This window comes from Ochotona princeps, chromosome 19 (genome assembly GCF_030435755.1).
Source record: "Ochotona princeps isolate mOchPri1 chromosome 19, mOchPri1.hap1, whole genome shotgun sequence".
Taxonomy (NCBI): domain Eukaryota; kingdom Metazoa; phylum Chordata; class Mammalia; order Lagomorpha; family Ochotonidae; genus Ochotona; species Ochotona princeps.
Window position 1 is genome coordinate 24,278,818 of NC_080850.1, and position 17,339 is coordinate 24,296,156.

Below are 17,339 nucleotides of genomic sequence, written 5' to 3' on the forward strand. Positions count from 1 at the left end.
TAGTGTAACAAATTGAAACTTGTGCATTTTTTTCCATAATATATACTTTCCATGAACTTTTTGAAATTTCCTTGCACTAAATGTTTGCTGTTTGGCAAATCGATAGTTTTATTTTAAATATATAATTATTTTATTTGAAGACAGATGAGAAGAAAGAGATATACCATCGAATAGTTTACTCCTCAGATACCATTGGAAGCTCCTTACGCTGAAATCAGTAGCTAAGAACTCAGCTGGAGTCTCATGTGTGAGCAACAGGGACTCAAGAATTTGAGCCATCTCCTGCCTTCTCAGGGGTACATTAGCAGAGGAAAGCATGAGGAGCAGAGTTCGGATTTGAAGCAAGCTACTCCAATTAGCAGTCATCCCAAACATCATCTTAAACACTACACCAAATGTCTAAGAAAAGCACTGTCTTAATACAGGACGTACAACACCCATTGTCCATCAGGTAGTGATAAATTCGGTGAAAGGAATATAAAGCAGCTAAGTCTGATTCATAGAGGGTGAAAGTAAACAGATGAGAAAGAAACAGGGTCCATCAGGACCCATGGCATCAAAGAAACACCTGCTAGGAGAGCTAGCCCTATCTAGGAGCTATAGTTGAACAACAGCCTCTGGTAGTTCTGTGGCTCCTCCTGCAGGAGTCTCACAGATGCAGGAGCTGCCCTGGAAGCATCCTAGAAGCTCTGTCCTGGAGCCCAGGATTGTTACTGTCAGAGAAGGAAACAAAGCTAGACCACTGGGCAACTCATGCAACATGGCCCAGTAGGATGGAGCCTGCTGAGGAGGGCAAGGAAGCAATGCCTTTTCTATATTCCCATAACCGCATCCTCAAAACCTATTAGCTGGATTACAAATTTCAATTGAAAGTAGCTGATTGTGCTGGAGAAATCATGGGCAAATGACCTCTTGGTGCTGCACTCCTCATGCATTATCCTCCCCACTTTCCTGATGATGATGATAAGGAACTTACAGGCTCTGTGCCATGCACTTTATCAGGGTCTTCTCATGTAATACTTACCTACAGTTCCCTAAGTAGACACTACCATTATTCCTGTTTTTGCAGGACTCTCGGGCTCAGAGGAGTTAAGACATTTGCACAAAGCAATCAATGCCAGACTGCAGAGCCCCTGTGTTAATTACTAAGTGGTGCAGCCCCTTATGCTGTCCCAATCAGACCAAGCTCAAAGGCTTCAACCGTGACCTCTCCTCTGCAGCTTTGCTTCTTTATCTCTTTCCTACCAGCATATGGCGCACATAACCGATAGGAGCAGTAGTTATCATTCATTCACTCAGCACATACTGCATCTCTACTAACCATTCTTTGAGAACCTCTCTGGACTTGGCTCTGGGATGAGTACTGCTGTTCCTCCTGAGAAATCTCTTGTCTGGTTATTCAGGACAAGATGAAGGCTCCTATGTGATACACCTGGTATGTTCATATGAGAGTACTTTAAAAAGTTCTTAGAGAAAGAAATTAAAAGATAAATTTATTTTGGTGTAAAAACTTCTGAAATCCACACATTTCCCATGACTTTTTGGGTATTCCTCATATTTGTGTTTGCTTCTAGCAGCAGCCACTGTCATTTCCAGGGTCAGGGAAAGCCGTATTTCCCTATAGCTAGTCCATCAAAGCCAGTAGCAATTCAGGTCAGCCATATGGAAATTCAGCAAGCTGCAAAACGAGCAGCTGGAGAAATAGCAGGGAGTTCTGCAAGATGAGGCTGAGCAGCAAGGAGACACAGGATTTGAAGTCTTACTCTCTTCCACGCAGCAACCTCACGGAGCTCAACCACTGAGTCTTCTGAAGAGAGCAGAATGAATCTGCTTACGTGCATGCTTTGTATGGTTCTGGCGTTGCGGGCCTTGGCCAAAGGTTTATGAAGTCATTCTGATACCAACCCTATTCCATCCTCTAAAGCACTAGCCCCTTCAAGAATAAGCTGCCTGGGACACAGGGGGAGCAAAAGTGAACCCAGTTCTTAGATTCAGGCCCAGGGAAGCCTTATCTGTCCCCACCCTACAGGTACTAAATGGTGTGTACTACAGGTACTGAAGAAAGTTTGTTGGGAAGAGCCATGGGCAGGCTGCTTAGAAATTGAAGTCGTTTTGTCTGGTCCTTTCCCAAGAAAGTGTTGGCAGGTTCTTAGAGTTCCTACTGGAAGTACCAGATCTCAGCTTATTCGTGGAAGACAAAGACCTTGGAGAATATTTCTTGAAATTTATGTGGGAGCTCAAAGTTTAAAAGCAAAAAGTAAAAGAAAGTCTATGTATAGTTTGTAAACCTCTGTTTCATGCCTTTGCCAAACCAATGCTTAAGAATGGTGAATGCCAGGATCCCATATGGGCACCGGTTCTAATCCTGGCAGCTCTTCCCATCCAGCTCCCTGCTTGTAGCCTGGGAAAACAGTTGAGGATAGACCAAAGCCTTGGGATTCTACACACACGGGAGACCTGGAAAAGTCTCTGAACTCCTGGCTTTGGATTGATGCAGCTCCAGCCATTGCAGCCACTTGGGGAGTGAATCAAAGGATGAAAGATCTTCCTCTTTGTACATATGACTTTCCAATAAAAAATAGATCTCTAAAAAAAACTTCAGCAAATCAAAAACTAATAGACCTTAGTTTCATGGGAATATGGACAATAGCTATAAATAATAATTGAATGGAATTAAATTTTAAAGTAATAATAGATCATTAAAACTACACTAGTTTTAATATAGGAGTTCCCACGCGTGAGCAGAATCCCAAGGCTTTGGTCTATCCTCAACTGTTTTCCCAGGCTACAAGCAGGGAGCTGGATGGGAAGAGCTGCCAGGATTAGAACCAGTGCCCATATGGGATCCTGGCATGTGCAAGGTGAGGACTTTAGCCACCAGGCTACCTCGCCAGGCCCTGATTTGTTAAACTTCTTATTTGGTGAAGTATTATTTCTTTTTACTGTAATGCAAATTTAAAAGATATTATGTCAAAAACTAAAAAAAAATGAGAGAGGGAAGGGAAACGGAATGAAAGTAGGAAGGAGAGAGGAAGGGAATATTATTGTGTACTTAGAACTGTATCTATAAGTCACATTGAATTTGTTAAAAACTAATTAATTTTTTAAAAAAGATTTATATATTTGAAAAGCAGAGCCAGAGAAAGAGAGGTAGAACAATCTTCTATCTGCTGATTCACTTGCAACAAATGACCACAACAGCTGGGCTACAGCTGCAGACTGTAGCAGGAGCCAGAAACTCCATCCAGGTCTTCCACATGAGAGATGGAATTCCAAGTATATGGATCCTCTTCCACTGCCTTCCCACATTGCATTATCAAGAAGCTGGATTGGAAGTGGGAAAGCCGAGAGCTCTGCTATGGGTTGCTGACATTACAAAGGGTAGTTTAACTTGCTGTGCCACAAGGAGACCCCGAGACTTAGAGGAATTCATGTGGTCTCTTACACAGGCACACATACATACACTTTTAGGGTATTCAAGGGCCTCCTGAAGTTCCCTCCATGAACCCCACATTTGTAATTCCCAATGTGAGATGTACAAGCAGGATGATGCTGATACATGAGCAATTATTGCTTAGTTCCACTTCCTGAGTTTATTTGAGTTGGTACTAACATCATCACTAGCACATCATACCTATGATGTTGTACATGTTTCTGCTTGGTGATTAAGTTATGATCAAGGTTGAAGTGATTTTGAGGAGCTCTGAGCCTAGGACTAGTGGTTCAAAAGGCTACACACACAGGACTGGGGTTTTGGATGCAAAGCTCTGTGGAATCGTTAGTCTGATTCAATAGTCTCATTTCACAGGGAGGAAAGTAAGGTCCAGAATGTCAGAATGGGGGAGAGTCTCTAGGATACCAGATTCCTAGCCCAGTGCCCTTTTCTCTAACACTGTTAGTTTTTTCCTGCTTTCTACCTGTGCACTTTAAAAAAAAAGATTTATTTATTTTTATTGGAAAGGCAGATATACTGAGAGAAGAAGACACAGACAGAAAGATCTTCCATCTGCTGGTTCACTCCCCAAGTGGCTGTAAAAGCCAAAGCTAAGCCAATCCAAAGCTGGGAGCCATGAACTTCTTCCGGGTCTCCCACACGGTTGCAAGGTCCCAAGGCCTTGGGCCGTCCTTGACTGCTTTCCCAGGCCACAAGCAGGGAGCTGGATGGGAAATGAAGCAGCCGAGATTAGAACCAGGATCCATATGGGATACTAGCACATGCAAGACGAGGACTGTAGCCACTAGGCTACCAGCCGGGCTCCTACCTGTGCACTTTTAACCTGAGAGTTCATTTGGGTTCATTCCAAAAGCAGAGAGAAGCAGCAAAGGCTTGGCACAGCCAGTTGGTTTGTTTTCACTTCATAAGGACTTTTATAAGCATTCTCCATGGGCTCTTTTCACTGCTTACACTTATAAGCGGAAAGAAATTTTTCAAGATGCTTGTCATTCCTCCCACATTGTTAGAGATTTGCCTGTGTGTAGTCTCAGGAAATGAGTTGATGTTCTCCCTCGGGAGTTTATTCTATTTTGATGGAATCATAAAAGTGAGAATCAACTTGGTGTGGTATGAGACTTGCTTCTATTTGGGTTGATTTTGTGCTTGCTGTGTTGGTTGCTAAGTTGCAAATGAATGGTGTGTGAATATCAAGATATTCTGCAAATCTACCTGGGGAATTCTGCGTTTGACTCTGAAGATGTTCCTTTCAGAGGGACACAGACATTGAGCACTGTGTTCAGAGAGTGAGAAGAGAGGGAGGAAACCGCAGCCAGTTTCTGGAGCAGCAGCTGAAGAAGCTGGTGTTGGCTGTTCTGCAAACAGATGGCCCCTGGGACCACTCTAAGGTCACTGCTGCAGTTCTTTGACGGGCTGTTGTGGAACAAGGCAGCTAGTTCAGCACAGGGCAGACCCACTTTGTGGCCTGTCCGTAGAGCCCTGGTTGGCAGATGCACCTGCCACCTCAAGGGTCAAGAACATAGTAGACAGGTAACATCAGGGAAAGTGAGGAGGGGAAGTCAGGAGCTCCAGGATATTGCGTTTTGGTCATGCAGTCTAGAATCCACCTTTTTTCTTTATTGTTGAGATTTTGATTTTTAAGTGGTAGCAGTGAATTTGAAAAATATTGGGTAGCCAAACAATAACAACTACAAAACAAACAGACAAAAGCCACATTAGTGGGTTAGTTCTGGTTTGAGGATCACTTCTGCCTCTATTGGTCATGGGCTATTTTGGTGTTCCCAGCTGCTGATGTGGTAGCCAAGCCTGAGCATGGATTCTCTTGTAGCCCCTGGGGCAGCTCCTGTTGCACATCACTGCACTCAGAACTTACGGTACACACAGACTTATGAGGGTGACTTACAAAGGCATCTTCACTACTGTGTAGGGACAAGAAGTATGAGACTCAGGAGCAGAAACTCTTGGGCTCCAAGCATTACAGGACTCCTTTAGGGGTGAAAGGAGGGTCGGGTAAGTCTAGGGAATGTGGAGAAGTGGATGGTACCTTGGAACATTTCTGAGACAGAGGCAGGCAATCTGAGTCTTCACATTGCCTCTGGAATTCCCTGGTTGTGTATCCTTGAATAAGTACCTTCTCGAGGTCTTTTTCCTCCACATGAAAGAGGACGTGGGCATGGATGGGACTCATCACTGCTTCCTCTCAGGCCACTCCTATAAGACTTCCACATCCCCATTTCCAGTGTCCCTTTTAATATAAGATATTTCCACCAATACTGAACAACCAATTCTGCAGACCAGGCTGGGTCAGCTGCCCCTTCCTTGCCACCTTGAGGTTCCCTCTGCTTGAATTCCTTTCTATTCTCTCTCTCTACAAGAGCTCTACTCATCCATTCCCTGGCCAGCCTCTCCTGACCTCAGACCAGGTTTGCGGCTGAGCAATATGCACCCTTCCATCTATATTTGCATTACTGAAACAGTTCCACTGGGTTCAGTTATACTGATGGTCTCTTCTAATCTGGGTTGTTGTTGTATTTCTTTATTTTTAGATGTTAAGAGAAGAGCAAGATTTATTGAAAGGTAGAAAAGACACGTGAGAGAGTAGAGGAGTACAGGAAACCACAAGGAAGACTTGTCTACACCCCTGGCTGCGGTCATCCTCTTACAGGGAAGGGATGGTGCTCAGGGCAGGGCCTGATTGACGATCTGAAGGATACACATCTAGGTATTGAATGATGCTAGTACAACTAACCATTAAGGCACAGCAGATGATCCATGATTCTCAAGCCTTATTTTTGTCCCTGCACCTGAGAGAGGGTAACACACTCCCAGCATGAGTCTGTTGGGCCAAGAAATACTCATGCAGAAGTTAAGAGCACAGATCTCATCCTGTCGTTTTCTCCTGCTGCTTACTAGCTGTGGCTCTTTGGACAGGCCACAGTCAGACTCAGTTTTTTCATCTGTAACATAGTATGGAGGGTTCATTTGGTATGTTGACTGGCATGGGCTATTGAATGCCCAGACATTTGGTCAAATGTTATTTTGTATGTGTCTGGGAGAGTGTTTCTGGTCAAAACACGGGTTTGTAAACCTTGCACGGCAACTCGCCCACCCTAATGCAAGTGACCTTCATCTTAGGTACTGAAGACCTATGTAGAAAACAACAGAAGGCTGGCCTTCCTCTGCATACAGGGGCTGCATACAGATGGCCTTTGAATTGAAACATTATCATCATTTCCCCTGGCTTCAGACTTGAACTGAAATATGTTGTCTTCCTGGATATCAAGCTTGCCAGTCTGGATCAGATCTATACCATGAGCTCACCTGGGTCTCTAGCTTGCTGACTGCTGACTCCAGCTTGGGACTTGCCAAACCCAATAATCACATACACCATCAGTTTCTTAGAATAAATATATGGGGTTTTTCCCCCACCCTTGACACAATACCCAGAAGCCTGACTGAACCACATGGGAACAATAGTAGCTGCCTATAGGGTTGTTGTAGGGAAAAGCAAACTAGTTTTCTCAGTTACTGTTGGGCACCAAGCAAGCATACAATGTCTTGGAGCCACAAAATATTTTGTAATTTCAGACTAGCACATCCTTAGGATACCTGAGTAGATTCCAGCTGGAAACGGGGATATTTACTGCCTTCAGTACATACCCTTCCCTTTCCCACCCCAGCAAGACTCAGAAACACAAGACTAGAGACCAAGCCAAAATAGGGATATTTTGTTGTCAGAGGACATGCTGCAGTGTTTTTGTAGCATTTTTGGTAGTCCCGCTTGGGCGAAGGGAGATGCTACTGGCTTCTTATGGGTGGAAGCCGAAAGGTTGCTTAGCATCCCAGAGTGCACAAAGCAGGCCATACAACACAGAATTGTCTTGTATCAAATGCCAGTAGCAGGTTAAACTGTAACCAACAATGCATATGTGTCACCTTGTCTATGGACTAAACCACATATGATCAACTGACAAGCAGAACCAAAACAAAGCCATGGCACAAGCTGTCAGTCATGAGCCAAACTGACTCACTTACAGGAGGCAGACTTACTGGAATGGGGATGCAATCACTTGATCTGTGCATGACTTTTCAGGAAAAATAAAGCGTCAGGGAACCTGGATGTCCCTGACATCCTATACAGTGTGATCCATGAAGCAAGACACACGTTTGTGCCCACACCCTCTTCCTGTCTAAGCTTCCCAATACTGAGCAATCCCATTGTTGTGGAAGCTCTTGAAAAAAGCAAAAGACCGAGAGGTTGCAGACAGCAGAGGAAATGGGGTCAAACTGGCATGATGCCATTCTACAAATGTCCAGGCAATCCAGTACAGATTTGCATCTCTATCTGGCTTTATGCTTTAATCAGTGAAATGCAAAGGTGGGATGGAACAGAAAGACTTCTTTCTGTTCATTTAGTTTAGAATCTTAGGAGGATAAGACTGAAATTCTGTCATAGAGGGCCTACTGTCCTAGTTTCTTGTGTAAGGCAGGCTATCACAGAACTTTGGGAAGAGCAGTTCAAGGAATTAAAGAATCTTATAAAAACTGAGCTAGAAGCCCTAGCCCCCATTTTCACTGCATCTCACTCTTAGAAATTTACTTAAGTGGGAGCAGAATTGCTGTTTTTCAAGGTCAAATAAGGTATTGTATATCACCTCTGATGTAGAATAAATCCTTAGTAAATGGAAGTACCTATCATAATCATTATTATTGTTGGTGATGGTGGGAGCAACAATGAAGAATTTAAAAGAAAAAGTGAGTAAGAAATCTCCACAATAGAAGTCTTTGAAATCTGTTGGGAATACCAGACAAGTGGCACTGAGAAGGCAGAAGTAATAAGCAGCAGTCAGTCTATTGCAATGCAAAGTAGGACCTTGCATCTACCAAGGAGAAATTAATTCAAATGGAGGGACAGAGAAAATTTCGCTTGATGGAAAAGGCAGGTTGTATGGGTGTAGATTTGGGGATATTTTCTGGTGTGTTGGGAAAAACCCCTCACCTGAAACGCTTTCTGGTTCTAAGTGTTCCCCCACCCCCTCCATTTAGTTTCCTAAACCACAGTGGAACAGCATGCACAAGTTTGCTCCACAGTGGCCTGCATTCAGCTTTGGTGCCTGTGGAACTGATGTATGCCACAGATAGTCAATGTTCTGCAAGACCCTTCTACCATAAGAAGCCAGGAAGAGAGCAAACAAAACCCACCAAATGCATTCAGGGCCCCAAAAGGAGGCCTTTTGGGGGTGCAGGATACAGTGCACAGAAGAAAGGTGGGGTGGCACAAAAAGAATGAGAAATTGCAGGAAAATGTGTGATGGCCCTTCTGATCAGGAACTCCAATAAGGAGCTTAAAGAGTGAACACTCTCTGATATCATCTTCAGTGTGTTCACATCCAGCCCCCCACGGCTTGGAGAATAGAGCTACCTCTTTAGGTGGAGAAAAGGATGAGGGTGGGGGAGACCCAGAAAACAAAGCAGATTTGTACAGCATACATTGAACCAGACTCGATGCTGCAGTCCAACCTTCTCATTGAATGTAACAGATTGCTAAGTGGTAGGAGAAAAAGTCTCGCTCACTCTTGATGTGAGGAGATTTGAGATACAGTTCTTGCTTTGCAGTTTGCTTTTTGTGGTATCCCCTACTTGATAGGTTGTAATGCGATTAAACAGGAAGCCACAGGTCAAGGGCTATTGCAAATGACAAAGTGTTCTTACGAAACAGAATTACTATTACTGTTATTCTCTAAAAGAGGAAGAAACAGAGGTACAGATGGGAAGGTCTTTGGCCACATGCCAGAACAGTGAGCAAATGGCAGGTTGTGTGGCAAGTTGCTTATTGGGTAGGGTGCAAGCAGGCCAGGACTACCTGAGCACCTTCAGCCAGGGAAGCCTGGGCTGGGGCTGACAAGCTCAGGCAAAGGCATATCCGGTAGGCTTTACAGCAGCCCCTTCCGCTAGGACGCCAAAGCACACAGGTTTGTTGTGGGAAGCCCTGGGGAGCTAAGAGGAAGAGCTTGGGAGAACATGTGGGAAATGGATCCAGCCAAGAGAAATGAAAAACACATTAGCTGGTGTGAAGGGAAGAGGATGTAGAGACACAATCCATAGCTTGAAATGTTTCCGTCATTCACAGCAGAAAAGGTGAAAGCGACCTTTTGTAGGGAAAACCCGATTCCAAAGTCCAGGCTGCTTAGCAAAATACCTCTGGACTTCCTCCCTTTCAAAAGCTCCACGCGGATATTGGCTGTGACAAAGTCACTCCAGTGCAAACATGCAGTCTCCACAGCTTGGTTTCCAGGTTGGTCTGCAGAGAGGATACCATAGCCTAGTGGCAGAGTTTCTGATGTAGAGTGGCTTCCATGCCAGCTGCCTGTGGTTTGTTGAGCAAAGCCACCGACTTCTTGAGCCAGTGATTCCCCAGTAAAGCATCTGGATGGGCAGAGTCATGCAGTCTTTTCTAGTTTTAAAAAAATATGTGAGGGATGTGAGAGAAGAAACACAAACATTTCTCAAGGCTCACTTGCCAAGTATTGTCTTACATATTTCACATATATCACATCCTTATACTTTATGGTTTCTGTTTTCACCAAGAAGACTCTAGAAATATATATATTTGGAAAACAGAATGAAAAGATAACTTGACTTTGGTGCAAAAGTTTTTGAAGTGCATGCATATATAAAGTTTTCCCAAAAATTTTTTGGAAAATTTATATACTTAAAAAAACTATGTGTGGATTTAATTTTTTTGAAAAAGAAACTGTTCATTTTATCCCATTCTCCCACAAATGTTTTGGAATACCTTTGTATTATTATTCCTAGTTTAGATGAGAGATCTGAAGTCCAGAGAGGTTTGAGATTTGTCCAAGTCATACAGCCAGCTGTCACAAGGTTGAGATTCAAAGCCTTGTGTGTGGCTTATCAAGGACCACGGCAGGATAGTGTGATTGATGTGCTTGTCCCATGAAAATGCTTTTGTTGTAGAACATGCACTCTTGTTCCCCATTAGGCCTGGACATTTTAGGGGAAAGATTTTCTGCTTTAGAGTGGGACAGTAGAGTGGTCTCAGAAGAGCCAATCTGTGCACCTGTTCCAAACTCCATATTTAGTGATGTGACATTAGGACTCTGAAGTTGGCCAATGTACAAGTGTTTCACCATGGAAATAGGCAAACACTCATCTTTCTCTGTAAGCCGGCTTAATGGCACATCCTAGATGTTATCTTGTCCCCATCACAAGCTGGGGGGAATGAGCATTCAGAAGCTTCTAGCAATCTGACATTACTGAGACATATGCATTTTTTAAAAAAAGACTTTATTTGAAAGAGATATACACACACAGAGGGAGAGATAGATAATAGACAGATTGATCAATTGATCTCCCACCCACTGATTCACTCTCCAAATAGCTGTAACAGCAGAGGTTAGGCCAAGCCAAATCCAGGAACTTCTTCCAGATCTTTCAGGTGGGTGCAGGTCCAGGCACTTGAGCCAGCTTCTGCTGCTTCCCCAGGTGCATTTGGCAGTGAGCTTGACTGAAAGTGGAGCAGCTGACCTATATGAGATGTTAGCGTCACAGGAGGTGGCTTTACTCACGTGCATCTTGTCTTGTTGATCTGGATTAGGTTTTCACCTGGAGTTCTGATAGATATGAGACCCAGTTGCCTCTACTTGCGCAGGACAACTACAATCTCACAGTTTCCTGGATGACTTTGATGCCTGCTGCGGTTGAAGAGCTTCTGGTCAAAACTATAAAGTGAAGGTAGGAATTTTTCTCTTGGTTTTCTTCATGATGATTATAAACAAAAGTATAGACAACTGGAATCGGAATTTGAAAAGATGGGTGCATGTAAACATGATTTGGAAGCTCTGTTCTTGTTCCTGTGAAATGGAAATCATTCTGCCCTGGCCTGGTGGTTGCGGAGAGGGAGATTTGGTAGTAATGGTTTATAAGTAGTGAAACTGTATAATGTGTGGTGTTGTAATAATGAAAATAGGAGGATGAGTTTTCCTTTGGCTCTGTTTTCCTTGGAGTGCTGGGGAACACCTTCCTTTCACCTTCTGCTCTCACAACCTATTTTTAATCTTGGCATATTTTGGCTTCAGGATTAAATGACCAGTGGAGCCAACAAACCTATGCAACTGCCCTGACGCCAGCATTTCCCGGCACCTCTGTTCCTTGTAGCAGCTGATCTGCCCACTCAATGCCAACCACTGGCTTCCAGCCCAGTCTGAAGAGATATCACAGTCTTCATCTCTTTTCCTATTTGTTTCTTAAAATCTGGCACTTCACTTTTTGCATCCTGGCCACTCCACCTCAACAGTCTACCTGATTTCAGTTTATAAATCCCTTTTGTTCTGTATTGAGGATAGCAGATCCAGCTCAGTCGGTGACTTTTCTTGCAGGTACAGGTGCAAGTTTTCAGGCCTGTGGGGCAGAAGTTAAAGTGTGAGCTATGACCTTGTAGCTGGTGTCCCCTCTCTGGGTCTATGTTTCCTCACCTGGAGTTTCCCAATGGGGAGCTACCGGCATTTTGTGGGGGATCATTCTTCATTGTCCTGGACGCTGCAGGAAGTTTAGCACTCTTGGCCCATATCCACTAGGTGCCAACAGGGCTGGTTTGTCACTGTGGCAGCTGCAGACAAACCTGGGCATTTCCAAATGGCCTTGTGGGGGTAAGTTCTGCTCCAGGATTGTATTCTAGAGATCTGTTTCCTCACCTAGTAAAGTCAGCAAGGTTTCCTGGGTTCAGAGGGGTCCTAGGAGCAGCCCCAGTGAGAGTGGTTTTGGCCCGAAAGGAGGGGCTAGATCTTTGTACTACCAACAGTCTGAGTACTGCTTAGATTTATTTACTCTAATTAAAATAACTTGTTTGGAAAAATCAGTGTGAAAACCAGTGGACTGGAGCAGAGGTTGCTAAATGACAGCCCAAGGGCCCAATACATTCTACAGACATGTTTTGCTTGGCTGGGATTTTAACAGATTTGGAGCTAAGTTTGAAAAAAAAAAAAAAAAAAAAAAACAGACTTAAGACTTCTCAAGGAAAAGAAAAAAAAGGAGGATGGGGAGCCCTAGCAACACTGAGCCCAGATTTCCAGCAGTCAACAGGGGCACCACTGGCAGGCAGCCTAGCCAGTGTGGGAGCTGCCCCCTCTTTTCTCTTTCCCTCTGGGCCTGATAGATATCTTTGCATGTGGCGACTGGATAAAAGTAGCAATTTTCAGTACAAAATACCTGCAGAGGTTTTCAAAATTCCATGCTGTAGGATCTACCTGATTTATTCCCTTCCTCTGCAGTGGAGCCCAGGTATTAACACTTAAATACTCTCCAGGTGAGTTAACAGTATTAGAAGGGCCTGAGTCCCAGTAGACCATAGATAATCTCTGGTCTAGAAATCTCCCTCCAAAATCAGATTCACGGAGATGCGTTGCTCCCTCTCTTTATGCCCCTTAGGTTTCTCAGCCTCCTTTTCTATCTTTGAGGACCCCTAGTTTTGCCCCAATTTAACCCCATCAATCTTTCCCAGTTACTGAGTCCTCACTTAATATTATGTTCACCTGGTTTCACACTGGGTTCAGCAATTTCTGATTGGATCTCATCAAGGTTCTGATCTGACCAAGGTCCTAGAGAGTTCACTCCCTTCTCCTGGGCCCGGGCTGCACTCACTGGAAAATGCTACAAAACTCATAATTTCCCAGCTCCTGTCAGCCTCTGCATTGAAGCCAGTTCAGGTGCTGGCCTAACGCTGCATCTGGAATGACATCTTCCAGGATCTAGTTAATTTGGTTGGTTGATTCTTTATTGTGTGGCTGTCATGTGCAGTAGAGGATTTTTACAATCATCCCTGGTCCCAAAGTCTCTTAAAAACAGAATTGTACCACTGAGTTCTGTGATAAAGTAATGCAAGCTTTTGCATTGTTTTAAGGCACAAATCAGATGTGTTAGTGCTCCAGTTCATATATAACCAGCAGGATTTGTATCCTTCCCAACTGGATTTCTCTTTCTCTGTTTTTTTTTTTTAAAGATTTATTTTATTTTTATTACAAAGTCGGATATACTGAGAGGAGGAGAGACAGAGAGGAAGTGGAGCTGCCGGGATTAGAACCAGCAGCCACATGGGATCAAGGCGAGGGCCTTAGCCACTAGGCCATGCCGCCAAGCCCTCTCTGTTTTGTAAAGATATATTTTTTTTATTGTTAAGGCATATTTAAAGAGAAGGAGAGATAAAGAGAAAAATCCTCCATCCACTGATTCACTCCCCAGGTGGCCACAATGGTCAGAGCTGAGTCGATCTGAAGGTAGGAGCCAGGAGCTGCTTCTGGGTCTCCAATGCAGATGCAGGGTCCCAAGGCTTTGGGCCATCCTCTACTACTTTCCCAGGTCACAAGCAGGGAGCTGGATGGGAAGTGGAGTATCCAGGACAAGAACCTGTGCCCATATGCGATCCCAGTGCATCCACGGTGAGGATTTAGCTGTTAGGCCCTCCATTTCTCTTCAAATCGTCCATTGTATCTGAGGGGGAGTGGTTCCATGCATACTCAAGTCCCCTATATAAATTGGACTACCATCTGCATGTGATCTACCCAATTCTCCATTATACTTTAAATCATCTTTAGATTACTTATAATGCATAGAGCAGCATAAATGTTAGTTACTATATTGTATTGCCTAGTGAATAACAAGAGGAAAAACCATATATGTTCAACATAGATGCAAGATTTCTGGATCCAAGGTTAGTTAAACTTGTGGATATGGAGACTGAATGTACAGTAGATAGGTGTCTGATCCCAGCTGACTTTAGGGTTCATTACCATGTCAACATGACACATCCATTCACCCAGGTGCTCAGACATCTAGACGCATTGATTCCTCTGATTTTTTTTCAGTTCACATAGCCAAATGATTGGCAGGTTTTACAGGCTCAATCTCATAAACAGTCTCAAATCCTTCCACCTTTTTTCAATTTATGGTAATTATACTTTTTTAAAATTTTATTTTTGGTCTGAAACATTGCAATAGCCTCATTCTCTCTCCTACAATCCAATCTCCTTAATGTAGTCTGAGGAAATCTTTAGAAAGTAAGATCACATAATTTACCCATGAAAGAGATTTTGAAGGCATTCCATGTTTTCTTTTTTTTTCTCCCCTGGATAAAAGCCAGGTTGCTTACTAGAGACCATGAGGCTAGTCCCAGCTGACTCCTCCAGCCCTCTTCATACTACCTTCCTTTTACTTCATCCTAGATAGGTTGGTTGCCTTTCAATGTCTTAAATACGCCAAACGCTTTCCTAGTGCAAGGAACTGGCATGGCTTCTTCCTCTGTCTATTGTTTTACACTTTGGTTTCTATAGGTGATTTTTTTTTCTCAGAATTCAGATCCTGAAGGAAGGTTAGTTATTCAATATTAAACTAATAAAATGTGTGACTTCACTACCATGTATTTTGTCTCAGTTATATACTTGAGGTTATACACCTCATCTGCCTTGTTTATTACTGAGCCCCAGGACCTAGTCCAGGGCTTGACACATGGCCTGATCGGAGCAAGTCTCTGTTGGAGCAAACAGTGAGTTTGACAGCAATGAGCTTCCCTGGCTCAGGAGCCCTCGATATACTTGAGGCTGATGCTGGCAGAGGCTCCTCCAGCCCTGATATTTTGGGATGCCCTGGCAAAATGTCTGCCCCAATGAAACGTCAGTTCACGGGGGACCACTGGGAATTCTGAGTCCCTCAGCAGATTCTCAGTGTCTCTGACCATAATAGGCCTTTGTTGGTGGACTGATACAGATTTTTTAAATGTCAGAGCTCGAAGGGAACTTAGATGAATTCAAAGCACAGTCTAGTGGGGGCAATAAGCCACTTAACGGTGCTGTCCACTCATTAACTGCCACAAACACATTAAAGTTAGCGAAGACACAATCACCTTAGTGCAGAAGGGCTAACTGCCTCGTGCCACTGATAGAAACACTAGGATTCCCATGGCCTCAGGAAAATAGCCTGACACTGAGGGAGAAGTTCAGGTAACCAAGAGAAAGAAAGGCACCCCATCTTATGATGTTTACCATAAGCCAAAAAACTACTCTCAAAAATTTTGTGAGCGACTTGCTTACATCTGATATCAAAGGGGGATTGAGTTCTCTAAGAAATTTTTATGCCCTGTCAACTTAAGATAGGGCTTAATACTAAGCTTTCATTGTGCACCAGTACCATTTAGAGGAGGAAATCTGTGGAATTTGTCAAAGATTATGAGAGATGAGAGATATCAACTCTTAAGAAAAAAAGGGGGAGATAAAGGAGGAAGGAAAAGGGTAGATCTGAATTGTTAGCATATGAGACTTGTTTGAGATCCCAGGGCCCAGGAGAGACTGACCCGACCAGGAGTGAAGTGCTCCGGAATCCTGTGTGTGTGTCTGCCAAGAATCTGGCTCATGACGTTATGCAAATCCCTTAGAAAATTAAAAAGGAAGGAAGAAATGGTCTTGCAGTTACATCTAGAGTCCTATTTATCTGTCACATTTTCATTTAAAGCCATGGACAGATCTGCTGGTAAAGCCTAGGCCATGCCCCAACAATCTTTTTTAGCAAATGTATTCAGGAGCAGTCCATACTTTTAAAAGCTGATGGACCAGAATGACAGAATGAGATAACAAGCAGTAAAATTAAGACACTTCCTTTTACTGAGGTAATTAAGCAGCATTGTAGAGCTTCGGATGTCAGCCCTTCCCACACTAGTCTTCCCTAGAGCCTGTAGTTCAAAAACACATTGGATTAAAACCAAGCCTGACAGCCCCAGCATTTGTATATGTGCCTTCTGAAGATTATAGGATGCTTTCTTTCACATACTTTATTTCATGTAAATGTCACAACCAACCTGGGAGGTAGTACTTTTCTCAAATTACCAACAAGGAAATGAAAACTCTTGCAGGTTCAGAGATTTGCCCAAGGTCACTTAGGGTGCCTAGCAGCTGCCATGTGTTCTTAGCTTGCTTCTTCCAGTTTCTCTTGCTCTGCTCAGCACCTAGAGACTTCCACACCCCAGGTTCTTTAATGGGCTTCTGGCAAGGTTGGCTACTGCAGAGTCAATGACAAGGAATTGAAGGAGTTTCTTCAGTTTGTCTCCAGTGGCTTCTCCCACGGTCCTTCCCCGACACTGACTTCATGTGCTTGGTGTGTCTGGCTCTGGCCAAATTCCCTGGCTCCCCGGATCTGGTAACACCACCTTCTCCTGTGTCCCTCCAGGCTCCGCAGCAGTAGCATGGTCCTGCTGTTGCTAATCTCTGTGATGCCTCACCCTCCCCTATTTGGCTTCTCAGCTTTTCTATCACTTATGCATCCAATTGCTCATACAGTAGTTCCCCCTTCTCTGTAGGTTGCATGTTTCCCAGCTGAGGTCTAAAGCTACAAATTGTACCAAAACCTATATTCAGGGAGTATGATAACTAAATGACCAATAAGGGAGAGAGGGAGTAGTATAAACAATGTGGATATGCTGGACAAAAGGGAGATTCATGTTCAAGGCGGGGTGCATCAGAACTATGTGAGATTTCATCATGGTGCTCAGTGTGGCATGCCATTTAAAACATGAATTGTTTCTATATGAAATGGTCCATTTAATATTTTTGGGCTGCAGTGGACTAAAGGTAAATGAGACTGTGGAAAACAAACCTCTGGATAAGGGGTGGTGTGAAGGATCAGGTGTCGGGGTGGGGTGGACTAAGTCATTCTGTTCCTTACATTGGAAGACCAAGAATGGTTTCTTTTCCTCCTTGCACTCATATGGAATCAGCTGACTGGGGAGTCACCAACACGAGAACCCCAAAATATGGTAAAGGCAGAGCAAGACTGCAGGCCAGACTCGAGCACATGGTGGTGTTGGAGTACCCACTCTGTAGCAATG

The 17,339-nt window shown here is 43.8% G+C and overlaps 1 protein-coding gene across 3 annotated transcripts in view; it reads right to left on the reverse strand.

The window, feature by feature from the left end:
* Positions 1 to 17,339, reverse strand: part of ADRB2 (adrenoceptor beta 2) — a 148,162-nt gene that overhangs the window by 104,832 nt on the left and 25,991 nt on the right. Inside the window, exon 2 of one of the 3 annotated variants that reach the window (XM_058677790.1) lies at positions 11,404 to 11,872. The exons of the other annotated variants lie outside the window; for them this stretch is intronic. Within the exon in view, the coding sequence (XP_058533773.1) occupies positions 11,646 to 11,872 (227 nt within the window). The 3' untranslated portion in view covers positions 11,404 to 11,645. Of the gene's footprint in view, positions 1 to 11,403; positions 11,873 to 17,339 lie in introns of those variants that run through there. 3 annotated transcript variants of the gene reach the window in all.